The 24,412-nt window shown below is 37.0% G+C and overlaps 1 protein-coding gene across 1 annotated transcript in view; it reads left to right on the top strand.

Annotated features, from left to right (window-relative positions):
- Positions 1 to 3,400: 3,400 nt before the first annotated feature.
- Entpd7 (ectonucleoside triphosphate diphosphohydrolase 7) overlaps positions 3,401 to 24,412 on the top strand; it is a 42,243-nt gene continuing 21,231 nt past the window's right edge. Inside the window, exons 1-6 of the mRNA XM_027930381.2 lie at positions 3,401 to 3,489; positions 3,773 to 3,867; positions 4,994 to 5,176; positions 18,831 to 19,036; positions 19,301 to 19,451; positions 24,107 to 24,210. Coding sequence (XP_027786182.1) covers positions 3,860 to 3,867; positions 4,994 to 5,176; positions 18,831 to 19,036; positions 19,301 to 19,451; positions 24,107 to 24,210 — 652 coding nt within the window. The 5' untranslated portion in view covers positions 3,401 to 3,489; positions 3,773 to 3,859. The remainder of the gene's footprint in view (positions 3,490 to 3,772; positions 3,868 to 4,993; positions 5,177 to 18,830; positions 19,037 to 19,300; positions 19,452 to 24,106; positions 24,211 to 24,412) is intronic.

Here is a 24,412-nt window from a genome sequence, read left to right as displayed (position 1 = left end):
GTGCTTTTTACCTTTTAGCAGTGTGTGCTGTACTATTAAACACTTTAGCTTTTGCTAACTTTAATCCATGATGTAATCAAGGACCTAAATTTTCAGTCTGTACAGTGTTTGTGTTCTGTTATTCCCGGGCTTGTCTTCCCAGGATTGTAAGATGGTTATAGCAGCTTTAGGCCCAATATCCTTAAGATTATACCAGGAAGAAAGAAAAGAAGCCTTCTCTTATTTCTCTCTCATTTTGTAGAAATTGTATTGACTTGTATCTCTTTTTAAGATAGAAAAAAACTTTCCTATAAAGTTTCCTTCCCCTCCATCATTCCCTGCAAAAGATGACTTCCATTCAGTATCAATAGCTAAAATTCCACCATATGCTCATGTTTAAACTAATATTTGATTAGGGTATGGGCCCACCATGATTAACTTATATCCATCATAGCTTACTCCCTGGGTCTGGAATTGAGTCTCAGCATTCTTCAAACACACAGCCATGCATAAGAAAGTGGTTATTTGATAAATCAACAGGGTAGAAGGAGAGTACTGGTTTTGGGGGCAGGCAGTCAGCAAAATCTATTACACCATTCTAAGGAATTTGGACTATATCATGTTAGAATAAGGAACCACTGAAGGATTTTAAGTCAAGAAACAGCATGAATGGATTTCCATGAATGGAGGGGCACTTAGGGGGACATGGGTTGGAAGACTTCATCAGAAGACATTAAAAAAGATTTCTGGCACTTGATTAAGAACACTTAGTGACCAACTGGATGGAAATGGGGAAAGAAAGTAGAAGGAAGGGATTCCAGAATAACTCTCACACAGGTTTCTGCTTGGGTGAATCACAAGATATTTTGTCAAAGATGGAAATATGGATGGAGGGGGTTTGGATGGATGTGGTGGGAATGGAGAGAGAATAAGTTTAGTTTTGAATAATGAGGTGTCTTAAAAACACATGAAGAGAGACAAGTAAGCGTGAAAGAGTGAAGATCATCTTACTTGAAGTGCAGGAGGAAGGAGCATTGATAAGGGGAAATGAAGTAATGCATGTTACTGAAACCTAGTATGAACAGGTTTGGCTGATTTTGCTCAGAGTTGTGCATCAAGTGCATCTGGAGAAAAATTTGAATGTAATTATAGACAAGCATTTAAAGAGCAGTTAAAACGTTTTTTGGAATATGGACTTCTATATTTGTTTCAACATGAAATTGAGATATAGCAAATAAAAAGAGAGAAATGGTCTCAATTTGACCGGCTGACTGGAAACCTCAGAACTTAGCCCTGTGAGCTATTAATCAGATAAGCATTGCAAGTTTTTGTAAAGCATCCTGCTTAACAAATGCCTGAGGGCATATGGGTTTATTAAAGGAAGCATTGTCCAAATGAAACTGTCAAAGAAAGTTTTACAAGAAAAGACCAATGAGAAAGTTTGGGGGTTAAAATGTAGGTTTCTTTTCTGTTTTACGACAGTAGTTATTTACATCCTCTAATTTTAGAGATGGTTTCAATGAATCTTTGAGTTTTAAGTTATAATTATAAGTTGTAATATAGTTAATAAACTATTAGTTCATGAAATAGTGATAGTAGTAATTCTATTTCTGCTCAAAAGCACACATTTTTGGAGAACATCAAAGTTTGAAATATACATAGATTTAGAACTCTCAGAAGACAACTTCAAGAAGTTTTAAAAAAAATTCCAAAATATTTGTTCAGTTCTTTCCATTTCTACCTTATTTTAATCATTGAGCAGGGCTCTCAAATAATAAAAATATCTGATATTTGTATAATTTTGTGATCAATCCCAACTTGAAGTAGTGTGAGGATTTAGAAACACAGAAAAAACAGAAATGAGAATAGAAGAAGTGACAAGTTAGCAAACCACTTATATTAAGACAGTAGTGGAGGGAAAAAGCAATAGTCATGAGAGACTGAATCTACAAATTAGAAAACTGGCAGATTATAAATAGCAACTAGAACCTGCCCCACACACTTGGCAGCAGAACCTGATCAATGACTGTCAGCTTCTCTATTTTTTTTGCCATTCTCACCTCTAACTTAGGTCCAACTAGAGATAGCCAAATATGCTCCCCCAAACCAATCACAAAGATGCCTGCTCCTAGTTAGCTTTCAGCTTCCCCATACTAATGCTCCCAAGTCAGGTTATACATGAACACCTCCCTCCACCTGTCCTTCTCTATTAAGCTCCCTCACTTCCCTGATAGCCTTTGAGTCTCTGCCAAATGCAAGTGACAGTGACAGACTCCTGATTATGGCCAATTTTGAGTAAAATACCCTTTGTTCTCATTTGAGTGCTCTTCACCCCTCAAAACATTCATTTCTTCATTTATTATACATTAGTCCTGTTGTATATGCCAGACAGTGGCCAGCTTTGGGAATATGGAGAGGCAGACAGTCCTGCCCCTAAGGATATTCTGGCTAGCGGGACAAACAGACACATAGATATAATTGTAATTCAAAGTGGTAAGGGGAACCATAGGTATGTATAAAAGAAGTGTAGGTCAGGTAAGTCTTTTACAAGATGACCCTTAAGACAAATGACAAGGGATAAACTGAGTTGGTCTGGCTAACAGGCAGAGAAGGGGTGCGTGGAGAGAGTTATTGAAGGTAGGCGACGGGTTGCAGAAGACGCGATAGGGGCGGGTCATGGAACGATGATAAACGTGACAGGTTGCGAAAATCTTAAGCCTTTATGTTGTCCAACCGACTCCCTCGGGGAAATAAGAGAGGACTGGGGAAAGCAAAGAAGACTAAAAACATTTAGATTCTTAAGCTCCAGAAGGGCAGAGACCCAAAAGCTCGTAATGGGTGGCACACGTATTCAAAGCATTTTGAATGGATGACCATAAGTACTTTAATGAAGACATCGTCTAGGATTTATGTTTTTCTCATGGGACAGGACATCACTTTTGGTGGGCTATAGGGAAGGTTTGGGAGAACTGCCATTCTGTCAGGGAAGGATGGTGGGCACGAAACCTCCAATGGTGGGCATGGGATGCACTTCTGTCGCGAACACCCTGAGACCCACCAACCCGAGCACTAGGTCCTAGGAACAGCTGCGGAGAGTGACCCGTAGTGAACTCGCGCCACCGTGAGGGCAGCCCACACAGCGTCTCCGGGCATCTTTCACCTGTGCGCCCATCGCCCGCCCTTCCAGGCGGAGACTCGACACGACGCCTTTCCGATTGGACGTGGCTGGAAATCCCGGGGCGGGCATTAGATGCTGTGCGCTCTTGGGGATTGGCCATTCTGGCGGAGGACGTGCTGCCGGCGCAGCGGGTTCGCCCTTCGCTCTGGCTGCGTAGGGGGCGGGCCCGTCTCCCGGGTCCCATGTCACTCATTGGCTCCGTGCGGTTTCCTTGGGGACGTGGCGCCGCCGCCGGCACGGGCCCTCCTTCCGGCTGGGCTGGAGGCTGTAGGAGCAGCTGTGGACACGGCGGATCCGAGCGGTGCAGAGGGACCGGCAGGCCGCTCGATCCCGTGAGTGGGAAGGCGGGAGAGCTGCGGGACCGGGGGAGACGGGGAGAGGAAATGGGGACCCTCTCTACCTGGAGATTGCAGATTCCTCGAAGACGGAGCTGGCCCATGGGAACGCTCCACTTCCAGATCTACCCGGATAGGGGGTCCTCTGGGCCTGAGGAATGAGAGAGGACAGACACGGAGTGGGAGCCGGGGAATGGGTGGGAGATGTGGAATTCTCGTGGAGGTCTAGTCTCGTGGGCACTGCTGGAGGTAAGCCTGAAACCCAGCCAACTCTTTCCAGGCTGCAGACTTAGGAGATGCCTGGGACAAGGAATCCACCTTCTCAGGTCAAAAGAAAAAGGAGGTGACAGACCACTGAAGGGAACCCATGGCTAGGTAAGGCTGCACACTTTCTCCCTGATTGGGGACTTCAATGGAGGATGGCAGGAGGACCGTGGGGAGGGGATCCTGAGATTATTATCTATGAGGTCTGCCCTGAGGCTGCACCTGGACTTTGCTTCCTGTCCAGGAGTATGCAAAGATGGTCAAAGCTGTGTTTTTTTGAAGGCAGATGCAATAAAGAATTTTCATCCAGTGACCCTAGGATTGTAGAGGGAGTTTGTTCACTCAGCTCTGAAAAGTGCTAGATTGTAATATTCTTTCAGATTTCCATCTGAGTGAAGCTAAATGTCCCTTGAGGAAGTTAAACTGGCATTATTTTTTGAATCACTATAGAAAGTGAACTTCACAATTGAATACAGTTATCCATATATTATAATTCTCTGAAACTTTTTTTTTAAAAAGATAAATGTAGATCTACATAACCCAATATGGGATGGTTGCAAAAGAGAGTGAAGGAAAGAAGCAGAACCATTTTTTGTGCTACCTTTTTTGTAAGACCAAGGGAATGGGCACACACACACACACACACACACAGATATTACCACATGTATTGCTATGTATTTATACCTGTGTAGCCATAGACTATTCCTGGAAAGATACATTGAAAGTCGGTAGCAGTGGTTACCTCTTAGGGAGAGAGGTGGTGGGGTCAGATCAAAAGATTCACTTTTTACTAAATTTTGAACTGTTTTATTTATTTATTTACCACATGAATATATAACTTATTAAAACATTTAAAAAGTAAGTTGAGTAATTTTTCTGACTATCCAGTTTCTTGTCAGCGTTCCTGGTGGTAATGTTGTAGTTGGTCTGATTCTCCAGTGTTATAAGTTCCTACAGGAGCTTGGTGATCTTTTCATTAATATGAGATTAATTCTTTGAATTGCACACAAAAGTACAGAGTTTGGAAAGAGAAGATAAGACTTTTATGATTTACATAGAAGCACCATGAACAGTATAGGTGCTTTTTTAAAATTTGAGATTAAAACAATAGACTTTTTCTTGGCATTTTTTTTTTTTTTTTGTCTTTATTAGGAGGGCTTTTATCCAATTTAAAACCTACTTTAAGCACTCAATCTTGGAGACTTTTCAGGCTTAATTTATGTTTGTCTCATTTCAGGATCAGTTTTTCCTACCTCTGCCCAGCTTCCTGGTACTTCACTGTGCCCACAGTGAGCCCATTTCTCCGTCAGCGGGTAGCATTCCTGGGGCTCTTCTTCATATCCTGTCTCCTTTTACTTATGTTAATCATGGACTTTCGACATTGGGGTGCATCATTACCAAGAGATAGGCAGTATGAAAGGTGAGTCAGCTTTAGATCACTGAGCTGCTTTGGCACCGAAGTCATTGACATTTTGATAAGCTGTTTAACATACTACTACCTTTGGCCCTTTGGGGGGATATTGTACTTTTAATAGTAAAGATTGCATGTTATTTATTACTTAAGAAAAATCTTAAGCTCCATTTTGTCTGTGTTCAGTTTTGATTCAGAAATGCTGATACTGCCTTTTAATCATGAAAGGCATCTTTCTATTTTCTTGTTTTGGTGGGCTGACTTACTGGGTGCATAAATGTTTAGGATTTTTGTGCATCCTTGATGAATTGATCCCTGTACTGTTAAATGATTCTCTTTGTCCTTGATTATATTGTTTGCTCTGAAAGCTACTAATCTGGTATTATTACAACTGCTTCAGCTTTCTTTTGATTAATGTTAGCATGATTGATCTTTAGTTTGTGCTCTTAGTTTTAGCCTATTTTTGTCTTAGTATTTAAAGTGGGCTGCTCCTAGTTACTGTTTAGTTCAGCCTCACTTTTTATCCAGTCTGACAATCTCTGCTTTTTAAAAAAATATTTATTTTTTAGTTGTAGTTGGACATAGTACCTTTATTTTATTTATTTATTTTTATGTGATGCTGAGGATCGAACCCAGGGCCTCACATGTGCTAGGCAAGCACTGTACCATTGAGCCACAACCCCAGCCCCAATCTGTGCTTTTTAATTGGGGTGTTTAGGCCACTTAATTATTAATTGAGTTTAATCTATATTGCTGTTTGTTTTCTATTTGTCACATTTTGTTCATGTTTCCTCTTTTTTTTTTTCAATTTTTTTTTTAGTTGTTGATAGACCTTTATTTTATTTATTTATATGTGGTGCTGAGAACCGAACCCAGGGCCTCACACATGCCAGGCAAATGCTCTACCACTGAGCCCCAGCCCCAGCCCTTTCCTCTTTGCTTTTTTTTAAATTGAGTGTATATATTTTTTTCTGATTACATTTTATCTCTTTTGTTTGCTTAAAAGATATAACTCTTTTTTAAAGTGATTGCTTTAGGTTTTATAGTATACATCTTGAACTTACCAGAGTCTATTAAAGTAATATCACACCTCTTCACAAATATTATAACAACCTAACAGTAGTATACTTTCATTCCTCCATTCCCCTGGGTCTCTGTGCTATAGTTGTTGTACATTGTATTTCTTACATATAACTTCCACATATGTTGTTATTATCTTTGCTTTAAACAGTCAATTATCTTTTAAAGAGATTTTTAAAAATAAGAAAAAAAAGACTTGTATATTTACCCATGTATTTACTCTATCTGGGTTCTTCATTTTTTTTGTACAGATCTTTATTTCCATCTGGTGTCATTTCCCTTTTTTTTCTAAAGAATTTTCTTTCAATTTCTAGCAGAGCAAGTCTGCAGGTGATGAATTTCTTCAATTTTTGTATGACAGAAGAAATCCTTATTTTGTTTTCCTTTTAAAAGAAATATTCATTGGTTGTAGAACTCTAGGTCAATTGGTTTTCTTCTTTGATTATTTTAAAGATGATGCTCTCTTGACTTTTGGCTGGCATTCTTCTTGTGGAGAAGTCTGCTGTCATTTTTATCTTTCATCTTTCTGTATATAATGTGTTTTTTTCCTCTGACAGCATTTAAGATTTTCTTTCTTTTCCTTCCCTTTATTTCTTCCTTCTTTTCCATCTTTCTTTTGACTGGGGATTGAACCCAGGGGTGCTTTACCACTGAGCTACATTCCCAGTCCTTTTAATTTTGTTTATATTGAGACACTAAGTTGCTGAGACTGGCCTTGAGCTTGCTATCCTCCTGCTCCAGCCTCCTAAGTCACTGGGATACATGTGTACACCACTGTGCCCAGCCTTTTAAGATTTTCTTTTCTTTCTATAGGCACCAGAGATTAAACTCAAGGCACTTAACCACTGAGCCATATCCCCATCCCTTTTTTATTTTGAGACAGGATCTTGCTACATTGCTTAGTGCCCCACTAAGTTGCCGAGGCTTACCTAGAACTTGTGATCCTCTTGTCTCAGTTTCCCAAGCTGCTGGGATTATAGGTATGCACCACTGTGACCGGCTAAGATTATCTTTTTATCACTGGTTTTAAGCAATTTGATCATGATGTGCTTTGTTATAGTTTCCTAAATAATTTGTGATTCTTATTTGGGAGAAACATTGGCTGAGAACTTGCTGTGTGCGTGACATTGTGATAAGTATGGTGATACAAAGATAAAGTGTGGTCCTTGGATTTTTGGATCTACGGATTTGTAGTTTTTAATCAAATTTGGAAAAAGTTTGCCAGTTATTTCTAAATATATTTTTCTGTCCTCCCCAGTTCTCCTTTGGGGACTCCAGTTGCATATATATGGAGCCATGTAATATTTTCCACAGCTCACTGATTATCTTGTTTTCCCCCCAGTAGGTTTTTTTTTTCCCCTGTGTTTGATTTGGATATTTTATTGCTGTGTTTTCAAGTTCATTAGCACTTTCTTCTGTATTATCTCATCTACTGTTAATTCCACTTGGTGAAAACTGAATACCTTTTTTCATGGAAAACTCATCTGAGTTACTTGACATTCTTTCAGTGCCATACCAATTGCACAGAAGATCTGCATTCTTTTATAGCAGTGATTCATTTGATTATTTTTCTTTTTTTTTTGTGGTTAGTTTCTGCAGAAGCTACAAAATTAAATGATGGCATGTTGTGTTCATCATCTTCAAAATGATTTTCTAATTTATTTTAGAATTTTCATTTCCTTATTGCTCCTCAGATATGTATCAGGAGACTTCAGGCAGCAAGTAACAGCCAAAACTGACTTAAATAATAAAAAATTTTATTGGCTTACAAAACCAGAAGTCCAGGGATAGAGGGACCACAAGTTCAACATTGGCTAGCAGGATGGGAATCTCTGTCTCCTCTCCATTTTCCACAATGTCAGCTAGTTTAATGGTTGCAAAATAGCAGTCAGTAGCAAGCAAAGCAACATGCATCCTCACTCATGTCCTGTGGGAGAGAGGAACAGGTGCTCCATGGCCCTCTTCTGAGAATGAACTACCTTCCCATAAACCTCGAGCAACCCTTTCCTTGAATCTCTTTTGGTCAGAATTGAGACACATGCCTACTCTTCTTTTTGTTTTGGGGTGAATCTGTCCCCAGTATGTGTTTTCTATTAATTCTTATCATTAATTCATTAAATAAAACTTTATTGAGCAGCCACTGTGTGGAGGTGATAATAGACATGAGGACAGGGAGACTTTGGTACCTTTCCTCAAGAAGCTCATGTTTCCCACCTTTCCTTCTGTAGCAGCTCTATTCATTTGTATTGTCTGAATCTTCCTTTCCTGAAGAGGAAGCACTGTTTGGGTGACTATAGTACTCAACAGTTGGCTTTAAGAAACCTGTTAACATTGGAGACCTAAACCATAAGTTTAGTTTCTTTAATGCTTATTGGGATTTTCTTGACAAACCTAAGTACATTTTCTCACAGGAAAACAACATGGTCTAATTATGGAATTCCATATAGATTAGTTTATATGGCCAGAGAGACAATTAGGGAGTGAGTAGTGAGCTGTATAAATGGAGATGTAGATCAGGCTGGGAGTCTCCTAAGCCATTTTAGGGGGTTAGATATCATCCTAAGGGTAGAGGGGAGGCTCTAAAAGATTTTTGAGAGTATTGTGATCTGACTTGCTTTTTGAAGAAAGCTCACTTTGGTGGCATTGTGAAGAATGAATTAGGGGCTGGGGATGTGGCTCAAGCGGTAGCGCGCTCACCTGGCATGCATGCGGCCCGGGTTCCATCCTCAGCACCACATACAAACAAAGATGTTGTGTCCGCCAAGAAACTAAAAAAAATAAATAATAAATAAATATTAAAAAAATCTCTCTCTCTTTTTTAAATATTTATTTATTTTTTAGTTGTACACAATACATTTATTTTGTTTATTTATTTTTATGTGGTGTTGAGGATCGAACCCAGGGCCTCGCGCATGCCAGGCGAGCTCTCTACCGCTGAGCCACAACCCCAGCCCTCTCTCTCTCTCTTAAAAAAAAAAAAAAAAAATGAATTGGAGGGGAATAAAAAGAAAGCAGAGAGACTAATTGGAATACTTCAATAGAGATGATGGTGGCCAGAACTTGGGTGGCAGAAACATGGATTGAGAAAAGTAAAAGCATTTGAATCACAAGTGGGAGGAGGAGTGATTCAGTAGTTTTTTTGTTTGTTTTGTTTTGTTTTTTGTGTGTGGTACTGGTGACCAAACCCAGGGCCTTGTGCATTCTAGGCTGACACTACACTGCTGAGCCATGCCACTGGACCCTGATCCAATAGTTCTTATTTTCCACAGTATGCCAAGTGACCAGATTCAATAAATACTTATTAGGTTGAATTAACTGAAACAGCTGCAGAGCTGAGGAACACACAGACTGCACATTGTAATGACATTATCCAAGTGTTAATATCCTGTAAGGCTCTTGCACAGCAGCCAGCGGCCAGCAGCCACGTAGCCTAGGACTCGTTGTTATTAATGAAAGGTTATGTACATATTGTCACAGATTACCATATCTCATTAAACTTCACTCATGAATCATGTAGGAGGTAAACATTTGCTGACAGCTTGACATGCATGAAATTGTTAGGCACTAGGGTACAAAGATGAATAAAACGTGGCTTCTGAACTCATAGTTCATGATCTAATTACAGAGACAGACTTGAAGGAATAATTATTTCCCAGTGAGATAATAGTTTATATGCAGCTGTGTAGAATCAGGAGCAAAGAATTAGAAACTGTACACAGGTAGGATTCGGGAACAAAGTTAAGAATCAGAAATTTGTCAGAAGAGGCCCATGAGGAACCAAACTTGATATCACTAAGCTCATGTCCTAAAAGTGCATGTACTTTACTGATAAGATAGACTATATTACATAAAACCTGCTTGCTTTTCTTGTACACACAGTTTTATTCATATGGTTCTCTCTTAATGTAACAGAATAATATCACATTGGAATATGCAGGTGAGGTGAGGTGTGTCAATAGCTGTAGGCACACTGATGGTAACAATTAGTAATATCTGATATCCTGAGGGTGAGGAAACCCAATTTCTACAGACAATTTCTATAGTGGTAAGTAGTTCTATGTATTCAGTTAAACATAGTCTAATAATTTATGTTAATATTGAGATTAAATAATTGATTTTTAATCTTTGCATATCTAAATCATTTGGGGACCATTACCAAATGAAAATAGTAGGGCATTTTGTTGAGGGAATTCTAATATGCAGCCTAGGTTGAGAACCATTTTGCTGTAAGGAGGAGGTATTGTGGTGTAGGGGAGAGAAGACTGGTTTAGAGCTAATTAGCCCTAATCATTTGCTAGTCTGGTGACAGGGGCAGGCTCTTTACAAGTTCTGGAATCTCATTTTCTTTATGTATGAAGTTGGAGTAAAAATAGCTGCTTCGTACTCCTGTCATTTGTACTTTTAAAAGAGGATAACATCTAGGACTGTCTAGTGCATTGATTGACTAATTTATTTTTTGTGGCGTCTGCTACTGCTTAAGCACTGGGAATACTAGCTTATGATCAAATGATCAAGCAGGTAACTAGGAATTAATGGAAATACCTATCACCTTAGTTCAACAGCTTAAAATATTTTTAAGGCAGGTGCTTGTAGTTTTGATTTTTGTATTACTACAAATATAACCATATTTTTTTTCCTACTTAAACTGTTCTGAATTAACATGATTAAATTTTTATCAGTATTTTGTGGTGATGCACGGAGTGTGCTATGCTTCCAGGAACACGCTTACAAATATCTTCACAGATGCAAGTTTGAAAACCTTAGATCATGAAAATGTGCCCAGAGGAATTTTGCATTCATTCTTCTGTGGTTTCGATAAATAAGGCATTTATTTAGTTAGATGTGATAGTTTCTCTTGCACATTGCATTTTTGTGTTTTAATATGTGTGAAAGAAGTTAATGTTTTAAAAATATTTTAATTTAATTATTTTTGTATTAAAAACATTTTTATTTGAATTCTTTTCAGATATTGGTGAAATTTAGCAAATCTCTTCTCAGGTAATATGACTCATGACTTTAGAAGCCTGTGTGTTTTTTCCTTTAGTAGTTTCAAAATCAGATTTTTTTTTTTTTTTAATTGTGAACGCAAGCCACATTGCTTCTGAAGAAGAAAGCAAGAGATTTGCATCAGAATTGCAATTTGGAAAAGGTAAACTTAGAGAGTGTGGGGCATCAGTAAGCCTAGAAATCTAAAGCTGTTTTTTGTTTTGTATTTTTAATAGATTTTACTTTTTAGAACAGTTTTAGTTTTACAGCTTCTTGAAGCTGAAAGTACAAAGATTTCTCATACATGCCCTGTCCCCCATATAAGTAGGAGTGTTATGTTTTTAAGATTTTTTTTGTGTGTGTCGGGCTGGGGTTGTGGATCAGTGGTAGAGTGCTTGCCTAGCATGTGTGAGGCCCTGGGTTCGATTCTCAACACTGCATATAAATAAATAAAATAAAGGTCCATTGACACTTAAAAAATATTAAAAGAAAAAAATTTAAAAAAAAAGATTTTTTTGTGTTAATGTGTATTTAAATCAATTATTTATTTAGCATGTGTCATAGATTATCAGACATGATCCAATGATGCATTCAGACTTAATATGTATTTAACATTTGTATATTCATTCATTTATTCACTTAATCAACAGATATTATTGAACAGCTATGTTGTGGTTATCTAATAAGTAGTCATTACCTACAAGTGATTATTGAATTTGAAATACACAAAAAATTCAGTTTACTTGCATTAAACACATTTCAAGCGCTCAGTGACTACATGTAGTTAGTGGCTATCCTATTGGACAGTGTAAATAGAGAATATTCCTATCATATCAGGAAGTTCTGTTGAACAGTGCTAGGTCTACCATATTTAAGGCACTGCCCTAGGTGCTGGGTTAATTGTTAAAATTTATTTTTAGTGTAAGGGGCACTTTTAGTGTGTGTATAAATATATATTACATACATATATAGTGATATTATATACAACACACATGTAATATATATTAAATAAACAGTAAATTATTCTTACCGAATATTCTGTATATTTAGCACATTTTTTAAGCCTTAATGTTTAATAGTGTTTACTTTTCAGTAGCCTCACTACTGTCTTCATTAGAGAGTAAAATTTTGTCTGACTGAACTATTGGTCTGAAGACTTTCTTTTGTAGCTGTGGAAAAATTGTACCTTCATCTTCCTTTGCTATCTATCTGAGAATAACTGAGTGAGAGGTTCTATGTCTGTGATTGGCTCAGTACCAGCCTTCTTTAATTTTGTTTAAAAAAAGTCAGAAAGGGGCATTACGTTTGGTTAGGATAAAAATGATAAGCTTAGGATACGCAGATAAAATTAAGATTTTTTTGGTGTGTGTGTGTGTGTGTGTGTGTGTACTGGAGATTAAACCCAGGGGTTCTCTAACACCCAAGCTACATCCCCATCCCCAGCCCTTTTTATTTTTCTATTTAGAGACAGGGTCTCACTAAGTTGCTGAGGCTGGCGTTGGATAATCCTGCCTTGGCCTCCTGAGTTGCTGAGATTCCAGGCATGCACCACTGCACCTGGAAGTGTTCTTATGTAGAGCAATTTAGAGATTTTTGCTGGCATGACTGAAAGCATCTGTTCACATTCATTCATTTACTTGATCTTAATGGTGTTTTTAGAGTTTATAAGCAGGGCTTTAAATTATAAATGTTCCTGTCTGCTCTGATTAATCTTGTTAGGAGGTAAGCAGTAACCTTACAAGATGTTTTTCTGGATGTGTATTACTGTCATCATTCATGTGCAGTTACTTTAGTAATAATGTCATTATATTTGGTTCTAAGTCCTGAATAGTGGTTGAAAAGTATAACATTTAACAAAGAGCTGGTAGACCCACACTGATGTACTGAGTACCCATTTATTGACTTTTGGTACATCACTGAGTTCTATTGGAACGCTGAAAGTGATATAATTAATGTTGATTTTGTAAGCTAGGTAATGGTTTGGTCAGTTACAACACTAATGCTGTTAATGTTTTTAGGATAATGGCAGTGAAAAGCTTTTGTTTTCCAGTTCTACTTGGGGTGATTATTTGTGGATAGATAACTTTCTTTCAATTTACTCAGCAGTGACTAATGGAAAATTGTGTTTCTCAAAGGGAAAGAGTGCATGTGTGTATATGTACATGACATGGGGGAGGGTGAGTGTATGATGGAGAATCAGACCTCTCTTTGGAAGGTGGATGTGAGGAATTGCAAAGCTTTTGGAACTTTTTTCCTGGGCTATAAGTCTTCTTTATAGATTGGTTTAGTGCAGCATTAGGAAAGCAAGAGGGTCCAGCAGTTCAAATAATTGACTATAATGGCCAAGTTGTGGGCTGCAAATCATAAATAGAAAAATCCAGGAAAGGACAAGTGATCCATACAGAGATGAAGACTGTTGGGTGGTTGAAAAGTATAAGAAGACTGATGAGGGTCTAAAGAGGGGCAGAGTTCCAGAAAGAGATAATTCTGTTAACTCCCAAAGGGGAAAATAGTTCTTCAGTTATTCATTTGTATACAAAACAAGAAAAATGGAGACTTTCTGCTTCCTGCAGTGACTTATCAAAAGAATCATCTGGGACACAGCAGAAATGCCATCTGGTCCTTTCTATCTGCCTTGTGATCTAATGTCAGCTGATTTTTTTTTTTTTTTTTTTTTTTTTGCCATTATACATGAAGACTTCTAAGGGAAGAGAAAGCAAAGTTAAGTTGCACCAAAATTAGAGGTATAAAGTTGCTTATTTTGGCAGAAATCAGAAAGTGTAACAGGATACTTTGGAAAGTCACTGAAATGTTCTAAAAGACCAATCGATTTTGAATATACCAGCTGTACAAAGACAGGGAGGAGTTACCAAGAAACCAACAGCATCATGTTGTGAGCTCTAGGACACAATGAGTATTGATTGATAAGTCTTAGGCAGAGAAATGTGAGGAGCACTGTGGCAAATATCAAGATTCTGCAGATAAGGTACTTGCTCTTGAGAAACCTCTAGGAGAGGGTCTAACAAATGTGAAAGAAATCTTCGGGGCTCATACTGCAATATAAACTGACTACTAAAAGGGAATAATGACATGCTACCATTTTGAACAGAAGAAACAGGTCTTTTCAAATTGTTGTGGATATTAAAAGAGTCAGCATTGTTAAACAGAAGTGCCTTAGGACTGGGAAAAGGGGAAGGAATAGGTAGAAAAGCTGATGGATGTTAAGGAGAAAAATAAAATTGCCAAGTGTTTATCGACCCCTGGGGGTACTTGAGACCCTTTCAAGGAGCTTGTGAGGCCAAAACTATTTCCATAATAATATTAAGATCTTATTTACTTTTTTATTGTGGTAAAAAAAAACATACAATTTATCATCTTAACCTTTTTTTTTTTTTGTATTGAGGATTGAACGCAGTGGCACTTTACCCCTGCACCACATCCTCAGCCTCTTAATCACCACCATGCCCTGCTCATCTTAACCATTTGTAAGTGTGCAGTTCAGCAGAGTTAAGTATGTTTACATTGTGGTGAAACAGTTCCCAGAACTTTTTCATCTTGCAAATCTGGAACTTTACACTATCAAACAACTTCCCTTTTCTCCTTCCTGCCAGCCACTTGTCTCTACCATTTTACTTTCTGTTTCTATTAATTGTACTACTTTAGATACATCATGTAAGTGGAATCGTACAGTATTTATCTTTTCATGACTAGCATATTTCCCTTGGCATAATGTCCTAAAGCTTCATCCGTTGGTGTATGAAAGGATTTCCTTCCTTTTTAAAGATGAATAACATTCCTTTGTATGTTCATACCACATTTTATTTATCTGTTCATCTTTTGCTGGACACTTGGGTTGCTTCCACCCCTTGACCATTGCCATTGTATTTGCCTTTTTCAACTGGCATCTGTTCTGAGGATATAAAAGCAATGGTGAGTAAAATCAAGGTAGAGGCACCAAATCATACTAGTAGTTATTGTATTCTTCATTGTCATACAATAATAATGGGAAAAATCCAGTTCCATGTAGTATATTTTGGGATGAGATGAGAGTAGGTATTAAGCAGTTTTGCATACAATAGTTGTCTTGATGAAAATCACTTATGCAATTGGTTATGAGCTAAGCCTAGTTGCTTTTATTATGGAACACAATTTATACTTGAAAGAAGGAATGTCAGAAAAATTAAAGTTCTCAGACTTGGAGGTTTCCTAGACATTTTCTTGAAAATGAAGTAATTGGGCATGGGTGCATGCATGCCTGTAATCCTAGTGACTCAGGGGCTGGAGCAGGAAGATTGCAAGTTTGAGGCCAACCTCAGCAACTTAGTGAAACCCTGTCTCAATATAAAAAATAGAAAGGACTGGGGATATAGCTCAGTGGTAAATTGCCCCTGAATTAAAACCCTAGTACCAAAGAGAGAGGTGGGGAGGGGGAGGGGGGAAGGGGAGGGAAAGAACATATATGAAGTAAATCTTTTATCGAAATGAAAACAACTGTCAGAATTTATTGCCAATGATAAAATTTGAACTTCCAAGGAAAAATTAGAATTTTGGAAAACTTATGGCTGCAGTTTTGAATTTGGTAACTTTCCAATAGTTAAAAAAAATGTTTGAGCAAGATTGGTGCTTATATTAATGAATGTAGTTTATGATACTACAGAATGCTATGTGTCAACATTAGGAAGATTTGCATAATTTGATGAACTAATGTTTTTCAGTATATGATGTTACAAATCATGCTTGGGGAAAAGCCACGCAAAGTGCAAGTTAAGGGACTGGGTTTGTGGCTCAGTGGTAGAGCATTTGCCTAGCATGTGTGAGGCAATGGGTTCAATCCTCAGTACCACATAAATAAGTAAATAAAGGTATTATGTCCATTGGCAACTAAATAAATATTTAAAACAAAAACAAAGTGCAAAATAAAACAGTAGATTTTTTTCCCCCCTGGTACTGAGGATTGAACTTAGAGGCACTTTGCCACTGGGATCCATCTCCAGTTCTTTTTATTTTAATTTTTTTTTTTTATTTTGAGACAGAATTTCATTGAGTTGCTGAGGCTGGCTTTGAACTTGCAATCTTGAGACACTGTGCCCCAATAAACCAAGAGATTGAAAACCAAATGAAAAGTTCTTGAATAGGGTTTTAGATTCCCACTGCAACTAAGAAACTCTACCTGTTTTGAGTTATAGGATAGTAACAAAAGAATATCCCCAGTGATCTCAAAAGTGCTATTAAAATACTCCTCCTTGGTCTGGGGTGTAGCTTAATGGTAGAGTACTTGCCTAAAGGCCCCAGCATTAAATTTTTTTTTTTTTTTTTAAGTACTCCTCTCTTTTCCAACAACATATGGGAGGCTGGATTTTCTCTCAAATACTTAACCAAAACAATATATTTTAGCAGATTGAATACAGAAGCAAATATGAGAATCTAGCTATTATCTCTTAATCTAGGCTTTGTAATACATTTGTAAAACTGTGAAATAATACCACTCTTCTAATCTTGCAAATACTTTTTTAGAAAATGTAGCCTATTTACATAGAAGTGTTAATATGTAGAAGTTTTTGTTTTATCTAAATGAACAAATGTTTTTAAAAAATTATGTTTTATTTTATAATATATCAAATCCAGATAGATGTACACAAAAGCTCTTGGGTGTCCAATGATTTTTAAGAATATAAAGGAGTCCTGATACTCTAAAGTTTGAGAACCAATGTTCTACAGAAAAGTAATTCAATAACAGGAAGAGGTAGGATCTAGAATCTTGGCAAAGGGAGACAGAGAGGGTGGTTTTCATAGGAGGAAAGCAAAGACCTGTGAAACATGTGAAGTAAAAAGACCACTGTGATGGGAAATAAGAAGCCACTTTGGGATGGAGGTGCATTATCTTTCCTGTTTTTATTTCAATCTAAAATAATCCTGTGGTCAGCACTTGCAGGAGTTCTGTAACTTGAGTCTAGACTTCGACCAGCTTTCATGTGACAGGAGTGAGTTGTGAAATGATCATTGGATTCTGAACCCAGGACAAGCCCAGTAATTTGATTAGTTTGGGTAGGTTCTTGGTGAAATGGGAACTTGAGGATTGTAAACTTTCTTATGTGTAACAGATTTGTACCACCTGCTTTATTTCCAGAAACTCCTATTTTAGATCCAGATAAAACTTCTACCTTACCTTGCCTTATGCAGTAATTTATGGCATTATATTAAAGCACAAATGTACATTCTCATTTTTAAAATATGTATTTTGCATTATAGGATAGAATAGGTGCTCAGTATCTATTTTTGATTATAGAACTATCTCTAGATGCTCTTTTTTCCCCCTTAAGTTTGCTTTATTTTAACAGCAAGGAATCTATATGGTCTGAAAAGCAATGTGGACTCACCAATAAACACAGGCTAGATTGATCTGAGGGATGTGATATGTTCTGATTAGGAGTGGATTTACAATGAAGCTAATAATGATACCTACACTTCAAGCCAGTCACTTGCATGGACCCCTTTTGTGTTTATAATTTTGAATCTTTTTTTTTTGCCCTTAAAGCTTTGCAAAATATATTTGTTAGGGATCTATATAAGGCTCTTGGGGCATTAGGAGTTAACTCCAAAGACAATGTTAGATGAGCAAGGCATAGATAAGGAAGAGAGTTTAGGTATAATACTTGGAAAAATATTCAGCCTAACACTCAGGGGATGTATTCAGACAATTATTAGCTCAATGCATAGTAATACTTATTCAAAATTATAATCTGTGTACCCACACAGTATGCCATCTTTGTCATTTGAAGCCTTTGAACGAGAGTTAGCTATACTTATACTTTTCAGGCATTCAGGTTCTGAGGGAATTTTAGTATTAATCAAAGCCTCAGTGCTCAGAAGCATTTTATCAATTCTTCTTTTCTTTCTGGACTTTTCAGCCCTTTTCTCCAGGGAGTCTTCTGCTGTTTGCTCTCCTAATATTTATCCAGTCAGTCACGATAGCAGCAGCTGTGCAGCAAACCACTGCCTAGTTGCTTGGTATGTGTTCTGAAGATAGATACTATTTTTTTTTTTTCTTCTTTTGCAGTGCTGGGGATCAAACACGGTCTCACACTTGCTAAGCATACACTGTACCACTGAGCTACACTCCCAGCCCCTGATAGATCCTTTTAATTCTCCTTATTTTATAGATGGTTATATATTCAAAAGATAAATAGTGGTTGTATATTCAAAAGATAAATAGAAAAGAAATGATTAACATAGTTATCTAAAGTGTACAACAAATCACCTCCAAATTTAGTGGCTTTTAACAACAAAACTCAATAGTTTATTCTGACCTACAAATTCTTTAGTGCTTGGTAAAAGATTTGTTATCCCAGCCAATTGTAGAACTGCCCTAAACATGTGGGGTGGGAAGTAGCATTAGTTATCTAATTTTATTGGCCTCTAGGCAAGTCAACCAGCTGTCGCCCAATATGCAATAGTAAATATGGCCAGTATTGTTTCATTGTTTCATTAGGACTTACAGTCCTGTGTACTTAGCTCATTTAGGCAATTAATGAAGACTCTTGAACAGATGGTGATGCTTCTCATGGACCTGGCTACTCTCTCTTTTTGCCTGGTTTAGGTATTTGGCTCGGGTAGGGGAACTTGAAGCTACAGATACTGAAGATCCAAATCTGAATTATGGACTTGTGGTGGACTGTGGTAGCAGTGGCTCCCGGATTTTTGTTTATTTCTGGCCAAGACATAATGGGAACCCCCATGACTTGCTGGATATCAAACAGATGAGAGACCGCAATAGCCAACCTGTGGTTAAAAAAATCAAGCCAGGTACTAATCAGAATATCTTTTGTTGATCTCTTTTATCTATTGTAGGCATGAAAGAGAAGAGAAGGGGGGCGGAGAAAATCTCCCCCTTTTATTGTGGGAGTCTGGGTAGTAAGAGAAATATTTTATTCATCGTTGCCCTCCTTTCAAATAAATAAAAACATGGGGCCTTAAGCAGAACCTTATGGGGTATCAGTTTTCTGAAGCTAATGTGATCTGCTTTTTAAAGAAAGTGTTTTTTGTTTGTTTGTTTGTTTTTTACTTAAGGAATCTCTGCAATGGCAGACACTCCAGAACATGCCAGTGACTACCTTCGTCCTCTGCTGAGCTTTGCTGCTGCTCATGTGCCTGTGACGAAGCACAAGGAGACCCCCCTTTACATCCTCTGCACAGCAGGCATGAGGCTTCTCCCTGAGAGGTGCGATGCTGGGTCTGGAGAGACACAGAAAAATGGGTGATGAAAGGGATGAAAGGCCAGTTCCACTCACTGCCCTTTGGTTTCCGGTCTGGAGATGGATGTGGATACAACACGCAGAATTGACAGGTGGCACGAGAAGATTCATTGCTCAGAAATAGAGCACAACCACCCTATACTCAGTTTTGATGAAAGGCTGGTTGTTGATGATCAGCTGTTCACATCTTCATGTCATTTGCTTATTTGGGATCAGTATCTGAGAGGGTCATAGTGATTCTTAATTTGGATTGAGAGTTGGGCGTGGTGGTGACGGTGATAAATTGGAATCATGAAGCACCCCCACTTCTTACATCTTTGGAGGAACCTCATGTTGTTTCCCATGACTGTTGCACCACTTTGCATTCCCACTAACAGTATACGAGGGTTCCAGTCTCTCTATGTCCTCACCAACACTTGTTGTCTTGTTTTTTGATAATAGCCATCCTGACAGGTGTGAAGTGATTGTCATATTGTGGTATTAATTGTGTTTCCCTGCTGAGTAGTGACTTGGAACATTTTTTCTTATGCCAGTTATTCATTCATTTGTCTTTGTGGAAATGTCTGATAAGGCCCTTAGCTCATTTTAAAATCAGGTTATTAGTTGGTTTTGTTTTGTTTGCTATTGAGTTTTAAGAGCACTTTAATAAAGATTAACCCCTTACCAGATATGTAGTTTGCAAGTATTTTTCCATTCTGTTTATTGTTTACTTTGTTGTGCAAAAGCTTTTTAATTTGACATAGTCTTGCTTATTTATTTTGGCTTTGTTGCCTGTGCTTTTGGTGTCATACTAATGCCATCATTGCCAGCTTTAACTTTAGGACCCAGGCTCCAGGAATATTTGTAGTCTCATGGACCGCAGGCTTTTATCATTAGCTTAAATATTTTCGGTTTGTAAATAGCGATTCCCTTTTCCACAAATTTCAATTTTATACTTGGCCTTTCTTTTCTAAAAACAACAACAACAAAACCTCAGCATACATGTAAGGCTCATGCTGCTTATGTTGGACCTGCCAGGTTACATAACGTGTCAACACTCCTTTGGGTGGACTTATTTCCTTTTGTTTAGACTCATAATAAGAGGTTTGCTGTCTGATTTACTGTTGAGAAGCAGATTATTTATATAACTGTTTGTCAACATGAGAGGTTTCTGGCTCCTTGTAGATTTCACCATATATCTTGGTCTTTTAAAAGATTCATCTTATTTTATTTAATTTTAAATAAAAATAAACTTTAAATATTGTAGCTACAACCTTACATCACTAAAGGAAATCTTTAAAGTAAACCAAACCAAACAAAAACTTTACAATCCTACTGTCAAAACTATTTTATTTTGTCCCAATTTCTTTGTACATCTATATGTAATTCCTGTGAAGCTGTAATTATCCTGTGCATGCAATTTAGAATGTTTGTTTTTGACACAGGTAATATTAAAATTGTTTAAAAATTTAGAAACTGTGAAAAGAGTCTAGATGACACAAAATGGTAATGCCACATCACAGAATCTGAGAATGACCAGAGGTCTCACAACCAAAGAAGTAGGAGGAAGGCCAGAGAAAAGGCTGACTCAGAGATCAAAAAGGCAGAGCCAGCAGGGCTAGGTAGCAGAAAGTAGTGGGTGGTTTGGCCACCTTTTGTAAGTCTGGAGCAAAGGAGACAATTGCCTCTTCTCCTGGCACCAGCATTGCCTTGGTCAAAGAAGTTTCCATTGAGACAAAACCCACAGTGTAGCTTAACTTTACTGTCTGTCTGTGATGTTAGCTATCAGTGTGAAAATTCTGAATTTTAATATTTATTTTCTTTTAAGAACTTTTAAAAAATTGTCTTTTTGTTTGTTTGTTGTTGTTTTCTGATCACTTCTCTCAATAATGCATACATCTGTCTTGGGATTAATGAGATCATTGCTGCCTGTAAGGTCAAGCTAGTTGTTGACACAAGTATGGATATCACTGCAAGAACCTGTTTTGTATGATTAATGTTTTGCTATTTTATTAGCATTTGTGGGTAATATTCAATGTGGAGTTGAATAACGAGGACTATTTTAAATTTATTAGCACTTGGTTTTATTTCTTTGCTAAGAACCTAATAGAATTTTTTCTACTTCCCTTTTATTTTCTAGTAGAAATACCCATAATAAAATTACAAAGGTAATACAGGGTTTAATAAAAACATTATAGGAAATTTCAAATGCATATAAGAGTAGAGAGAACAGTACAATAAGTCCATTTTACCTACCACCCAACTTCAACAGTTACCAACATTTTGCTATTAAGTTTTTTAAATAGCAAAAACAATATTGAATTTTAGAAAATGAGAGTTCCATTTCTATACAATATAGGAAGAGTGTTTTTTGCTTTTAACATAAATGGGATCACATAATATGTACTATTTTGTACCCTAGTAGAATTCAACAAAATATATTGAACTTCCTTTCATGTGAATATGTATAGATATATATTGATCTCATTTCTTCTAACATTTGTATAGTATTACATTGTAAGGATGTGCCATAAGTTATTTAACCAATACCTATGTTATTATGCTATTTCTAGTTAGTCATTGCTACAAACAAATAATGCTGTTATATTCTTATCTTTATTTCTTGGGATGAATTTCTAAAAGTATAACAGCTGGATCAAAGGTTAAGCACATGTAAAATTTTGGAATAGTCTTAGGTTGCTCTTTAGAAAGGTGGTGTTGGTAATTTACATTCCAAACAGCAGTGAGGGTTGGTGCCCATTCTTCATATCAGTACCAAACCCAGCAAGTCCTCCCTTTTGGTTAGTTTAGAAGCATATTTAGTAGGGAGGGACAAATAATTCCTCTTGTTTCCCATGTGAATTTCTTATAAGAATTTAACATATTTTGGGTAATAATGAGTGTAATGCAGTCCATTATTGTCATGTATGTAAAAAATTAATTAATTAATTAAAAAAAAGAATTTAACATATTTTAACAGTGAACTTTTTAAAGAAATTATAAATGAATTATATTAGATGATTATTAACTCAAGTATAATTCTGCACACTTCAGTGCTCACAGCATCCTTCACGATCTAGAATATTTTTGTAATGAATAATTTTGAAAACCCAAGATATTGGTCTCATTTTTTTCACTGGCAGTTTCCCTATATTCACATTATTATTATCTGCTTTGTTTCTTTGCTTTTCTTTGCCTTATAATAATGATAACATTTTTAAGAGAGGAAAAACAACCTTATAGATACTGTTTCAAATGTCATCCTCCAATTGGAAATGTTATGAACTTTGTATTTTGAACCTGATCTATGTTTTCCAGTGATAAGATTTTTATAAAGAAAAAAATCAATGAAATATGGAAAAGGAGATTAAAAAGTTAATATATTAAGGATTATATAAAAACCTATGGAACTAACAGTACTTCTTAGGTGGTAGTGTGAGCCTTATTTCTGTATTGTGTCAGATCTGAGGCTGGTCCTTAATATATTTCATAATAGTTAGGAATAATGTAATTACATCTATTTTTTAAAATTTTATTTTTTATTCTAATTTGTTATATATGACAGCAGAATGCATTAAAATTCATATTACATATATAGAGCACACTTTTTTTGTATTTCTGGTTGTACACAAAGTATATTCATACTATTCGTGTCTTCATACAGATACTTAGGGAAATAATGTCCATCTCATTTCACCATCTTTTTTACAACACTTGCTCCATCTCTTCCCCTTCCCTCCCCTTTGCCCTATTTAGAGTTTGTCTAATCTTCACATGCTCCCCCTTCCAACCTCACTATGAATCAGCCTCCTTATATCAGACAAAACATTCAGCATTTAGTTTTTTGGGATTGGCTAACTTCAGTTAGCATTATATTCCTCCAACTCCATCCATTTACCTGCAAATGTCAGGATTTTATTCTCTTTTATTGCTGAGTAATATTCCATTGTGTATAAATACCACATTTTCTTTCTTCATGCATCTACTGGCAGGCATCTAAATTGGTTCCACATGAAACTGCCACCGTTTCCTATAGCTTATTCATACTCACCCTCTCCAGGGCAGAGATCCATAGTCTCATCTTTTAGCACCATTTAATGTTATATGTAATGTTAAATAAGGAGAAGGTATTACTATTTCTATATTGCCTTTATTGTGAGGGCTAACTTAGGATGCAGTTTAAACTTTTGAAATCAAGGAGGTACCAAAAAGAAGCAGGGCTATGGATGAGATGGGTGAACAGCGACATCATACAAGACTAAGTAGAAGGACAAGTTGAGGCAATGTGTGAGAAGAGAGATTTTATTGTTTTGTTTTTTTCTTTAAGAGATGAAATCTTGGGCTGGGGATGTGGCTCAAGTGGTAGCGCGCTCTCCTGGCGTGCGTGCGGCCCGGGTTCGATCCTCAGCACCACATACAAACAAAGATGTTGTGTCCGCCTAAAACTAAAATAAATAAATAAATAAATATTAAAAAAAGAAGTTTGATATCCATAAAAAAAAAAAAAGAGATGAAATCTTCTCATGTTGCCCAGGCTTGACCCCAAACTCCTGGGCTCAGAAATCTTAAAGTGATCCTCCTACCTCAGCCTCATGAGAAGAGAATTAATGATTAACTTTTGGATTTTTGTTCTTTTTTGCAGGAAGCAGTTGGCTATCTTGGCTGACCTAGTGAAAGATTTACCACTGGAGTTTGACTTCCTCTTTTCGCAGTCTCAGGCGGAAGTGATCTCTGGGAAACAGGAAGGTACGGTCCTGAAGGAGTACAGCTGCATCACTTCTCAGCCACTCATAGCCGAGGCTCTCCTGATGGTGTTTAAGACTGCTTTATATATCTGATTTCTATCTTCCTGTCAAGAATTTTCTTATTGTGCTATACAGTTTATTTTATATTCTGCATCAGTATCTGTTTTAGACCACTGTTTCTCAAAATCATAGCTTTATATCTG

Source organism: Marmota flaviventris, chromosome 4 (genome assembly GCF_047511675.1).
Source record: "Marmota flaviventris isolate mMarFla1 chromosome 4, mMarFla1.hap1, whole genome shotgun sequence".
Classification (NCBI taxonomy): Eukaryota; Metazoa; Chordata; class Mammalia; order Rodentia; family Sciuridae; genus Marmota; species Marmota flaviventris.
Note: the sequence above shows the minus strand (reverse complement) of the source record. Positions and strands in the feature narration are given on the sequence as shown.